General features: G+C 27.2%; 2 protein-coding genes across 5 annotated transcripts in view; both read right to left on the bottom strand.

Moving 5' to 3' along the window:
• LOC100167724 (lysine-specific demethylase 3A) overlaps positions 1-6,888 on the bottom strand; it is a 65,412-nt gene extending 58,524 nt beyond the window's left edge. For 2 of the 4 annotated variants that reach the window (XM_008188375.3, XM_029488951.1), the window contains exon 1: positions 6,354-6,888. The gene's annotated coding sequence lies outside the window, so the exon portion shown is untranslated. The remainder of the gene's footprint in view (positions 1-6,353) is intronic. The other 2 variants (XM_029488950.1, XM_029488952.1) reach the window with 2 other exon arrangements.
• LOC100575399 overlaps positions 1-12,759 on the bottom strand; it is a 149,540-nt gene extending 136,781 nt beyond the window's left edge. Inside the window, exon 1 of the mRNA XM_029488953.1 lies at positions 12,513-12,759. Within this exon, the coding sequence (XP_029344813.1) occupies positions 12,513-12,757 (245 nt within the window). The 5' untranslated portion in view covers positions 12,758-12,759. The remainder of the gene's footprint in view (positions 1-12,512) is intronic.
• Positions 12,760-13,224: the final 465 nt, after the last annotated feature.

Genomic DNA, 13,224 nt, shown 5'->3' with positions numbered 1-13,224 from the left:
TTTATGCAACATATTGAAAAAGTTGTTTTTACTTTTTAATATAATTTATAATACACATTCAGTATTAAAGTTTTAATACGACAATGTTTGAATATGTATGATAATAATAATAAATCATTATTTATATCAATTTTAATTAAATTTTGGAATTTGGATTTTAAAAATTAATTTCAGAATAAAATCATGTGTTAAACTATATTTCAAATTAGGTAAAAACGAGGGTAAAAACGAGGGTAAAAACATGTATAATAATATTTGTTATATACCTACAGTTTATTAATTGTACAATGGTATTATGTTTAAATATGATATATACACAATACACGAACAGATAATATTCTTATATATTATAAGACAATATTGAATATATAGTACCTACCTAAATATTAGATTTATTTTGATACATTTTTAATTGATATTATTAAGACTTAGTTGTTCAATATAGAACAGGAGTACTTCAGGTGTTACTAATATAATACTTATATGTTCTAGTACATAATATGTACTAATTGCGTTAAAAAAAAAAAAAAATGTTTTTAACATAATATTGTAAATTAATATTAGCTATATTGTAAATTAACTTTATGAGCAGTTACAATTTTAAGACAGTCGTTATTGACCATTTAGGTAATTACTTAAGATGTATAATAATTATTAATAATATTAAAATAATGTTAATTTGAGTCAAGGTGAATAGTATAAAAGCCCATATGTAGTATGTACTTTACTCGGTCCGTATTTGTTATTTTAAATTTAATTAGGTATAGGTATAATAACATACAAATAAATTGATAATATATTTTCTTAATAACAAACTATATGAGTATATGACACATTATGATAAATATTGTAGAATTGTAGAATTCTTGTTATTTAAATTTAAATTGTTAAATAAAATATTACTGGGTAATAAACCAATCTTGGAGGTAATTCAATAAAAAAATAATAATTTAATGAAGGTAATAACTGTATTGTATTCATTCGATAGAGGCAATTTCAATGAGAGAAAATATACAATAGGTAGGTACGTCGTTCTGACAAATTTGTTTAAATTGGAAAAATAATTCATTCTACCAATTGAGCTTAGTTTTAATAACACATAACAATATAATAATTTAGGTAATTCATTGCACTTTTCACTTTTTTTTTTAAATTTGACTTTGTGTATTTAAATGTTCATACATATTTCATACAGCAAACACGTTGTAGTAAAAAAAATTAACTGGTAACACTTGGCCTATATTTCAAAGTTAAACGCGATTTCCAAAACTAAAATAACTACTTTTCGTCCAATATATAAAATTTACCTAGATGATAAAATAAGATAACTAGTGGTGGTAATATTACAGTGGTCCTTATATAAATATGGTGGTTTGTCCTTGGCGAAAACTATTTCATTATTATAGTATCCTTTCCCGTGATATAAAACCTACATAATATATATAAAAAACTTATCATTCACTACCTGCTATGAACAGGTTTCGTTAGAACAACAATTGAAATTTGAAAACCATGGAATGCAATTATAATTACAGTACAAAAATATTATTATTATAACATTTGACCATTTGTTACAATACATTTTAAACCCCGTGCGGTTGTTACAGAAAATATTATAAAATATTAATTATAATGTTCATAAAAAAGTAATACTAAATATATTATAAGTGTATTTAATGTACCTACATATTTAGGTTCACTAACATTTTTATCAATAAATATAAAAGTATAAACAAAGGTAAAACAGTGTTCCAATTATCAAAATAATATTATAACAATATATTATAATCAACTATATATTTAATTTTAAACTTTTAGTTAAAAGTTGCATTTAGAACATATTATGATCAGGGATATGTCAAAAGTTTCAAAAATGTAATTACACCAATTAATTGCTTTAAAATAATAGGAATTGCATTTGTTTAGAATAAATAATAATTTATGCCATGTTCCTTGAACTAATTAATTTTAAGATAAGAAATCACTTAAAATAAAATAAAATTTATAGTGTCAAGTATAATGAATAATAATTTAAAAAATAATACATTGATATAGTCTTTAATTGTTATTTGTGAGTAGAATGAATTTTTGACATAAATTGTATTTGTTTACACAATTGTACTTCTTTCAAATTCAGTTAAAAACACAACTTAAATGGTGGAAACATTTTTTTCCATTATAACAATCATATTAGTTACTATATAATTCAAATTTAAGATATTGATTAAAAAAATAATATTTCTTCAAGATTGATATAATTCGAACAATACTTATGTGATCATATATTAAAATATTGATTAGCTTCATCATTTAAAACGATGTGTGAATAGGATATTAATAATTATTCGAAAATATATTACCTAAATAAATTGTACAATTTAGTATTATTATTCAATCTCAATATTTTATGTATATTTACTTTAACTGACTTACCAACAAGAAAAATCTAGATTATTTTATAATTGTAATCGTAAATAAAATAAACATTAGGTATGATAGCACACAAAAGAAAAAGTAAATGTGAATCATGGACAACAATAAACAGAAATGGGTATTTACAAACATTATAGTTAGCCGCGAAAGGACAACATAAAGAAAGGCCTTTATTTCTTCTCTACAGGACAGATTTCGAGAAACAGGAGTATACTCATACATTGTTATTTAATGTATATTATGTACTACCTAGAAAACAATAATAACGTTGACGGCCCAAGATATACCTATTATATGAATTTATTGGAGTAGAAATGTAAGACGAAACAACGACCCAAGACAACGAATTCAATTAACTAGTTATAATATTATATCTGAGGATTTTTTTTACAAAATTAATAGGTCAACATTTAGTTAAAAAGTTTAATTCAAGTTTACCTAGGTACCTGCATTTTAAAGAATATACTTTTTATGTTCATAACACAATACTCACACATGTCACATATGTTCTTACAATCGTTCAGCAGAACCAATTTATGTTGTTAGTTGTTAAAATTATAATATATATGTAGGGAGTTTAGCATGACAAAAATCTCAATGAAAATAATATCTGTTACATCTTACAAATTAAACTTGTAATCTTCAATTACTTAAATAAAAGTACCAAATGTATCTATCTCAGTAGTTGATACTAAATTGCATTTTTAGTGAACAATTTCAATGATAAAATATATTGTCACGATCATTATAATACATAGGTACCTATTGTAGTAGAATTATTATAACGGCTTATTATAACTTGACCTTGGTTTATGTAGGTATACAGATTTCAACCGACCAAATAATGTTAGTAATATAATGACATTATAATGGCATTATAAATTATAATACATTTTTTTAAGAGATTTATTTTCTATTGAGAAATATAATTATTAATTAGTATAACATATTGAATTATATAATGAAAATGTACCTATTCCAAATTCATTTTTGTCTAATTATTTTAAAAACCCTAAAATTTACTAAATAGGTAGGTAATTTTCTTCAAAAATATCAAAAAGAAAAAATATAATTTTTTACCGTGAATATCACCTTGCGGAAAATAAAGAACTGTTAGTATTGTAGTAGAATATATAAATGTATCATTACATCTATTTATAATATAAGCTGCATTAAAAATTGTTTTATAAAATAAAATAATGAACAATTAAGATCAATTAAGATGTATACAGAAAAACAAACAAAATTATTAAACTCTAGCATAAAAAAAAATATCCGTACAATTAATAATTAGGTATAAACTATTAGATTATAGTAAGTAAAACAATTCACAAATTTACCAACTCAAATTCATATTAGCACATAAATAATAAGATTGCATACAACTTTAATAACTATTATTTTAATATTTAAAACACGTTCAGTAATTATATTTTCTTTAGGCTGTATTCGACCCAAACTAAACTTAATGTTTTTGTGTAAGTCTTAGTTAATCCATAATACGTTTGAGGAACATTATGTTAATTTTTAAAGATGAGAAGTGAAAAATTAAATATAACTGTTATTCTGTCTGGCTGTAGTCCGTTGTATAAGAATCTTCTACAGAGTCCAAACAAGTCAATAGATTCTTATTTCTAAGTTAAAATGTATTTATTAGAAAACATTATTTTATTCATAAAAATTAATCGAGCATAAACGCAATAAATTATTTTCGAACTTTTTACTTAAAATGTAGGATAAAAGGGTAAAAATACAAGAATAAAATTATTATAAAACTTTGTTAAATATTCCATAACTTCCTCGATAACTTCATAATAAATAAGCCAATTAGCTATAATTTGTTAGGCGTTATACATGTTTAATATTATATGAAGCGTAAAAAAGGGATAACGTGATAACTAAAAAGTATACAAGTATTTTTGACGAAGATGAGTATATAGGTACTCTATAGAACATCTTTAAGTAATACTATGATTATTACATGTAATTTTATATTATGATACATTTTGATAAAATTGGCCGGTGTACCTAATTGTGTAAAATAAACATTATACATACCTATACCTAATACTAACTAATAAAACAAATATTACGTTGTAATAACATTAGATCTGGATAAACCTTTATTAAAAAATTTAAATAATCATTTTCAGAAGTAAAAAATAATAAATCAATATTTTTGTAATTATTTTCTATTGAAAGTTCAAATAGATTAAAATGAGTACTGATTGAGTTGCATATTTTGCCTGAACAACAAAGAAATTTATCGGAATTTCTTTGTTGATTACAACTTACAAGCGGTTACAAGTTATAACTCAATTTAAATTGTAATATCTATTAAACCGAGTATTAAAAATTTATTTGTTTCCTTTCAGTCACGCATTATCGTCTTAAAAATAATTTATAAAATCGGATACCACAATATCAATGTTTCGGGATATAAATCTGAACACGTTTACCCGGGGGCTGGGGATCTCCTCTCGTGATCACAGCAGAATTACCTATATGATGTTTATTATTACTATACATTAAACATTTAAACACATAGTTATAAATTATAATATACAGCAAACCACAAAAAAACTCATTAGTTGTATGCATTTCCAGACGGAGAGTGTATTTGAATTTTGGCCAAAGACCTATTATTTAATAAGCACTTTGGTACCAAACTACAATAGGACAATTAGTAGGTTAGATTATAAAATGTAAACCCGGTTTTATAATTACACAAATTCGTCAGTGTTAATGATAATAAAAATATTGTTAGTATAGTTGTAGTATATTATTATAATGATAGAACACGTGCCAAAATCTTTGTGCAATAGCTGATAATATTATTTTTTAAATGTATTATTGAAACATTCTTTGGTAAATTATTTAAAAAAAACAAATATTAGAAAATTCTCAACGGTTCAGTTATAGCGGCAAAGCCGTTTGCACGCGCGAGTATTTCACCGTATCTATTTTTAGTAATGTGTATACAATTTAAGTATTTATATTTTATAACTGGATTAAACTTGCATCAGTTGTAGAAGTACCCGGAAATGACATTAATATAAACAATTTAATAATATTATATTATATTTTATTACACATTGTTGTTAGTTGATGCCTAATACTAATTTATTATTATTATTTGGGTACCAATACGATATAATATAATATTTAATTTAATCAAAAAGAGATATTTACGTAACTTTTAGGGAAGTTAACTAGGCATGTACAGACAAAACACATTTTAACAATACTTACCTACGGAAGTATTGATTTATTAATTGTTTTCATTAATAATTTAAACGGAATTATTCGAAAATAATATCTAACGGCTATGTACGGCGTCTAGTTCTTTCTAAACTATTATAGTGTTAAGTGTTTATAATTAACCGTTCGCTCTTAAAATGTTAAAAATATACAATAACCAAAATTGTTTTTTTCATTTTATGACGGAACAAAACTAACAACACATTGTATGAGGTTTAATTACATTTTCCCAATCAACTGTCAACACGTGTTCTAATAAAACATAATATTATGAACCTTCCCACCTTCTCCTTACTGGTTTTAGTTCGATGTTCCTACTGGACAGTATAATTGCCGCGGGTACGAGAAACGTTAATAAGAATTCAAATGTTTTAATATTTAAATTAGGTACCTACACTATATTATAATCTACTTCTTCCTAAAGTAAGTACCTAATAACTTAACAAACATTGACAAACATTAGAAATACAAATAAAAAATAAATAAAATCTGTATGTTATTGTTGTACAATACAATATAATAATAATAATAATATTAATAGTAGTAGTAATAATATAGTAGGTAAGTATTAATGATAATATTAGTGTGAAAATCCAAAACGAGACCGAATATCGGCACTCGGCAGGTATAATAATATTATAGCTGGTTTAGGTACTCACGGGAAGTTGTTATGAAGACGACGTTGACGTGTCCAGGGTCTTTCGTTTCCACGTATAATTGGGTCAGGCGTGCGTGTAAATACAGGTAAGGTACGTATATAATATATTATTTAATGGTAGCGAGGAGACGGACGACGGTGTAGATATATTATAATAATAATGTTATAAGTACCGACAGTGTGTGGGCACGCGGCGAGCGCGCCGGTGACGGCGGACGGGGAACGTCCGGGGAAGATTATGGCATCGGCGACGCGGAAACGGTCAACGGGGAGAAGATTCGTGTTGACGAGTCAAAAAAACCGAAACCAATGACGACGTGCCCACCGGGAGAGACGTCGGCGGCGCTGATAAGGGGCGGGCGGCGCGGCGCCGCGCGACCGTTTGATGGGTACGCGAGGGGAGGGTAGTGGGGGGACTGGGCGAGTGTGCGTGTGTTCGGCAGCTGGACGCGGCGGACGCGTGCGACGACGACGAGAAACGGCGTGCTGCACGGACGGCGGACGACTGGCAACTCCCGGGCCTTCGGGCTTCGACCGACGCGGCTGTGTGCGTGCCAGGCGCTCCGTCGTAGTCGTCGTCGTCGTCGTCGTCGTCGTCGTTGCCGTCGTCGTTGCCGTCGTCGTCGTCGTCGTCGTTGCCGCCGCAGTAACAGTCTCTCGGTCCGGCTGCGCTCCCAGTGGCGAGTTTGAGAGTTGACCGGCCGCGGCGGTGGCGGAAAATGACGTCGCCTCCTCAGCCACTGGGAAAACGTTGTCCTTAAAGAAAAGTGTGTATTAATGCGTTGGCGTTTGTCTGGAAAAAAACCGACCAACCACCCCTCCTCCCACCACTCCGACCCGACCGCACGCCAATTCCCGTCTCCTACAGTCCTCCGCTGCAGCTGCCGTCGCCGTGGGCACCGACATGGGTTTTTATTTTTTGTCCTAGTTCTTGCTAATTTGAGTTTGGAAAAAAAATCTTGCCACCCCCATTAACTATATCGGCGGGACGACCACGAGACGTGCTCACGAAATGTTTAAATCGATTTTTTTATTTTTATTTCTCCGATGTAATTTGATTGCGACTGCAAAATAATATATATATATATGTACTCGTATAATACCTGTAAACGTATATTTACTTCTAGGTATTATATAATATATATTTATATTAGAATCTGCTTACGAGTCAAACGGTTAAAAATTCGTTTAGAATAATGTAGTGTTTTATGTTATATTTTACTATCTGCATATTATTATGATGACAGTGTACACATTATACATAATTCAGATTGTATACAATAATAACGCAAGACTCGGTCATACAATTTTAATATTATAATAATCCTTTAAAAGGCTCAGTCAAACAGAGAACGGACTGCAATGGTACACAGGTACGCAGACCCCGGCGGGCAGCGGTCCGGTTGTATTATTTTACAGTGCCCGCGCGGGCAGACCGCTTTCTGTTTGACTGAGCCTTTACGTTTTAAAAAGGCGCAACGAAAAACTATGTTTTAAATTTATTGATTTAAAGAAATTTCTACACGTCGATCGTTATAAAAAACCGAAACAAAAATATGTCTCAAATTGATCCTATAAAAGACATACAGCGCAAAACTACATCAATTTTTCAGCAATCGTTTTACTTATAAATGTTTTTCATGTTTTTTTATTAAAATTTAAAAAAAAAATGTATTCCTTTTATGTTTTCACTTTATATCAGGACTTAGGAGTAATGGTTGAAATCACGCTTTATAATACAAATGCATCTTTTAAATATTAAATTTAATACAAATTGCTACTCATTATTTTATACTTGAGTATAGGTACTAATTATTATTACATTTTATTATTATAACAGACAATTTGTTTTTATTAAAAGCAATTTCCTCTTGCAGTTTTATTCACGAATGGGATGGTTTGCGTTTTTATCTATTGATATTATATTTACAGGCAACTGACAAGTATGGCTATGTACAAATCGTGCTTTGAATATAATTTTAAATATATAAAGTGGTTGCATAGTGCATACCAATTACCAACAACTTTAAATGTTAATCTCATTATGTATAGTCTTTAACTCATTTACAAAATGTTTGAACCCCATGGAGGTAACCCATGCAGGTAATAGGTTGTCTCTTTAATAGTAATCTATTTATTTTAGATTCTGAGTGGAACGATGAATGGATAGATTTTACAATGATGTGTGTTTTTTTTTTTGTTTTTTTTTTTGTGTCTGTCATCACCTTTTAGGACAGAAAAAGTGCTTCGATTTTCTTCAACAGTATCTTTTCTGATAGGAAAGTGAATCTATTTGGTACTTTGGGGGGATCAAAAGTAAAATTTTTGCAATATTTTTCAAAAGCGCCGTGAAAAACAAAAGAAAAATTAAGGAAAAACGGGAATTTTTACGCAAAATCTGTTTTCGAGAAAATTGATTTTGGTTTTTGATTTAACATTAAAACGAATGACTTTAGATACATGAAATTTTCACTGGTTGTTTATATTTCCATTTTCTATACATGATAAAATTTTCAAAATATTTTGAGCTGTTTACGGACAATTTCAGTTTCCAATTTAATTAGTTTTTATTTCTATGAATGTCAATAAAACATTATTTGTTGAGTTAAAAATACTTGAACATTTAATACAAGGCTCCTACTATATTATTACAATGACATTTGAAAAATATTAAAAATCCTTAGTCACAGTTTTTTTTATTAGCATTTAAAGTTCAAAAATTAACAAAATATGGAAAAATCACGAAAATTTGCAAATTATTTTGAGTTAATAATTCGTAAGAATTTTTCTTTTTAGAACTAAGATTTTAAAATGTAATACAATTTTTCTTACAGGTTATTCTACATTTATCAAAAAAAAAATGTCTATAAGAAACTCAAATTAAATTTTTAGGAGCGTTTGAAATTCATATTTTTACAACATTTGATATTCACTAGATTTCTTACGTAACGATTTTCTTATTTTATTGTAATTAAAAAACGAATGACTGTAGATACTTGAAAATTTCACCGAATGTTTATATTAGAATTTTCTATACACGATAAAAATTTGAAAATAACTTGACTCTTTTTGAGCTACTTACGGACATTGTCATTTTTCAATTTTTTTAATTTTTTTTTCTATAAATATCAATAAAATTTAATTTGTTTGGTAAAAATGCGTGAAAATTTAATGCAAGGCTCCTGATACATTGTTACAATAGCAGTTGAAAAATATTAAATAATACATGGGCACAATTATTTTTTATAAGCATTTGAAGTTGAAATTTTGACAAAATTTATCAAATTTAAAATTGAATAATTATTTTGTAGTTAAAAATTTATAAAATGTTCAACTTTTATATATAAGGATTGAAAATTTAAAACAAGATTCCACGTAAATATTTAATTCTGTTACCAAAAATTCTAATAAATACATAAGCACAGTTTATTTTTATAGTCATTTTAAGTTTGAATTTGGACGAAATTGCATATTAAAAAACCTGGAATAACTATTTTAGTTATTTTGTTGTGATTGTATAATATTACTTGTGGGTACTTGAAACTTCTAAAGTATACTATTATATATCTATGATAGTACCACGGTTTGTTGTTGATGTATAACGCGTTACCTAATGGATATTATGATATGATTAATTTGAAAATTATTAATAATACTATAGATAAGTATACCTAAATATGTAGGTATGTCTAATATCTAGACTGACATACCGTCTCCGCTCAGAATCGTTTTTCTTATACAGTGATATTATATCATTGAATTCAAATTTAATACTGTCCATTATACAGTGACCCACTTCTAACCTACTGTACAGCAGAGCGACATCCACTTACCCACCTTTTTTTTTATTTGACAAGATGTAAAAGTTTTGTTCAAGTTAGTTAGGTTATGTGTAAGTAATATATATAAAATGTTTTATAAAATAAGAACTTAATTTTATGTTAGAACATGGAATTTGAATTTAAAGAATCAATAGTGTTTTTCAAAGCAAAATCCTGCTGGTTGCTACACTATTTCACTAGTTATACAACCGTTCCTCCAAAGAAAGTGAGAAAATGCCTATTTTAAATGGAAATAACTTTTATTGTTCGACATACTAGAATAATTGTTCTAGCCAAGGATGCCACTAGAAGATGATTAAAAAATCTCTGAAGATAAATTAAATTTAGATGTCTTGAAAATAAATTGTACCTATATTCTCCAGAACTTGGTTGAATAGTCCTTTAAACGAAGAATATAGTTTATATTAATCTATATGATGTATACTATTAAATTTAATTTGTTTGATCTAATTTATTACACGCTATTTGATGCTTGAAAAGTAAATAAATGGTGACTCGATCAATTGTTGCGTGATAACTGATAATCTGCTACGTCATGATTAATGTATAAATATATTGTCATACTTAGAAAACATTTCACCATCGTTATGCTTGTGTTAAAGTAAACAACTATTAAAATTAAATTTATTATTTATGTATTCATTTAATATTTTGCACCGAAAAATAATCTACTTTATGATCATATATTTGAACCAATATTACCTATTGCTAGAATTATTATTATGATATATAATTCGTATATGTATTCCTCCTATATTTATTATACCTTGTCATAAAACCAAAGGTGAAAATTATCGAAATTGCACTAAAACAAATACTATAGCCTCAATGAAAAAATCCATTTAGAAAATAAATTATGTTAAATCTTAATTAAAATTTAAAAATGATCAATAGGTACCAAAATAAATATTAAGAAAATAATCTAAAAATATATCATTTTAGTTCATATATAAATCAATTATTTTAATAAACCTACATCAAGAAATATTTTTGAGAATCCCTTTAAAGTTTTATTATCTTATGATTTAATTACTAGTAATGGAGAAGTTGTTTTATCTTTGCATATCTACATCTATATTCGACTAGTATAACTTCCTCTCTTTAAACTTTGTACATAGCTACATAATCAATATTTAATGTTTATTAAAAGGTTGCTATTTCCTATTGTCGTTCTTTGTTAATCCCGTGCATTGCACGGCAAAACTTAAATTCATATTTGAGTTATATTTCCAAGAAATATCCATCATATTGTTTTCAACGAAAAATACTAAGTACAGAAATCAAAGAGCACAACATTTTAATGTTTGGAAACAGTGGTGATTATAATGCATGTATTATTATAACATTGTGCAATCTACATAGCTTTGAAAATAGTTAAATGAAAAAGGTATGTTTATCTTATACTGTAAGTTGATGAAGAATATTGAAGAATTTTAAGTGTTAAAAATGTTATTCTCTTTCATTTTTATTATGGTCATTTACCGTCTTAAACCAAAATTTAAATATGTGTGAATATTTCTGGGATATACGAACGTAATACGTTTTATAATGATATGCGTAGCCACGTAGGATACCTAGGCATAAACAGTAAATATGTATCTACTTCTATATAGCTTTATCATAAATGGATCAATAATTTAAATAAGTATTATCTTTTAGAATTATAGTTGTGTGAAATATTTCAAATTAAAAATTCAATTTTCTTTAATAGTATAACAATTTTAGATGTCAATGATTAGGATATAAAAATAGTCATGTCACAAATTACATACTATAGACGTTTCAAATAATTATTTTACGATAATGTTAACGAGTGTTATACTTTGTAATTAAATGTTATGCAAAGATCAAACATGATTGGTAAACATAATAAAAAACAAACTATCAACATTTAATTTAATAATTTTGGAGATATCGAAAATAAGAAAAACATTAACCAGGATTATTGTTGTAAATATGAATAAATTAGTTTTTCTTAAGTATCTCATGATATTTTAAATTCATTTGAAAATTAAAACAATGTATATTTTATAGATTGTTATTTAAAACTTCAAAAATAATACAATCAAATTAAAATAAATAAGAAAAAAATATTATAAAAAAATTAAATTACAATGAATCGAAAGTGATATATATATATAATATATACTATAGATACCTATTTTGATTATTAATTTGCATTTTAAATTTCCCTTAATATAAATGTAATTATTTTTTACTGTGTCCATATTATTAATTTCAAAATATGAATACAATATAGACCTTAAATTGTGGAGTGCAAATAATTTATAATAAAACGATTGTAAATTCTTTAATACCTGTAAATTGGTGTGCCCAAGTCATCACGGTACCATAAAACCAATAGTACAGCATCGCGTAAATTTGCTCCAGATGCAAGGGAGCTTTCGCCGTCAAGGGGCGGTGAATCACCTCCTGGATCTGATAAATCATCTTCTTCGTCGGATACCAACGAGATATCACAAGGTAAACGAGCTTGCTGCCCCGCGACTGCTCTTACGTGGTAAACCGGAACTATAATATAAAACATAATGTGTGTAGTCATAAAACAATTGTAGCTACATTTTAATATTACAACATAAATAATAATAATGGGAGCCACGTCCATTGAGAATGATAAACAAAGAAGATATCATTATAAGAAAAAATATATTTTAAATTTATGAAGTATATATATATGACATTAGGTATTATAATTTCAGTAGGTTATATCGTATATAATATTTTGATAGGATTTGCTGCTATTAGAGCTAAGATATTGGTTTAAACTAAATGAATGTGTGCTGTTCAATGTTTTAATTATCGAATAGTTACTATTTTATTAAACTAACTATTTTCAACATAACATCAAAAGATGAATTGCTTGTCCAATGTGATAGAGGACGAATTTAGCATTTCACAAGCAGATTTATTGACATTTTATAAATTACGTTTAGTACAAGGTTTTAAAAAACAAACAAAACAAAATATACTCCGTTTTAAATGCGTCAATTATATCCTGAACATAAATTC

The sequence above is a fragment of the Acyrthosiphon pisum genome, chromosome X, assembly GCF_005508785.2.
Source record: "Acyrthosiphon pisum isolate AL4f chromosome X, pea_aphid_22Mar2018_4r6ur, whole genome shotgun sequence".
In the NCBI taxonomy this organism is placed as follows: Eukaryota; Metazoa; Arthropoda; class Insecta; order Hemiptera; family Aphididae; genus Acyrthosiphon; species Acyrthosiphon pisum.
Note: the sequence above shows the minus strand (reverse complement) of the source record. Positions and strands in the feature narration are given on the sequence as shown.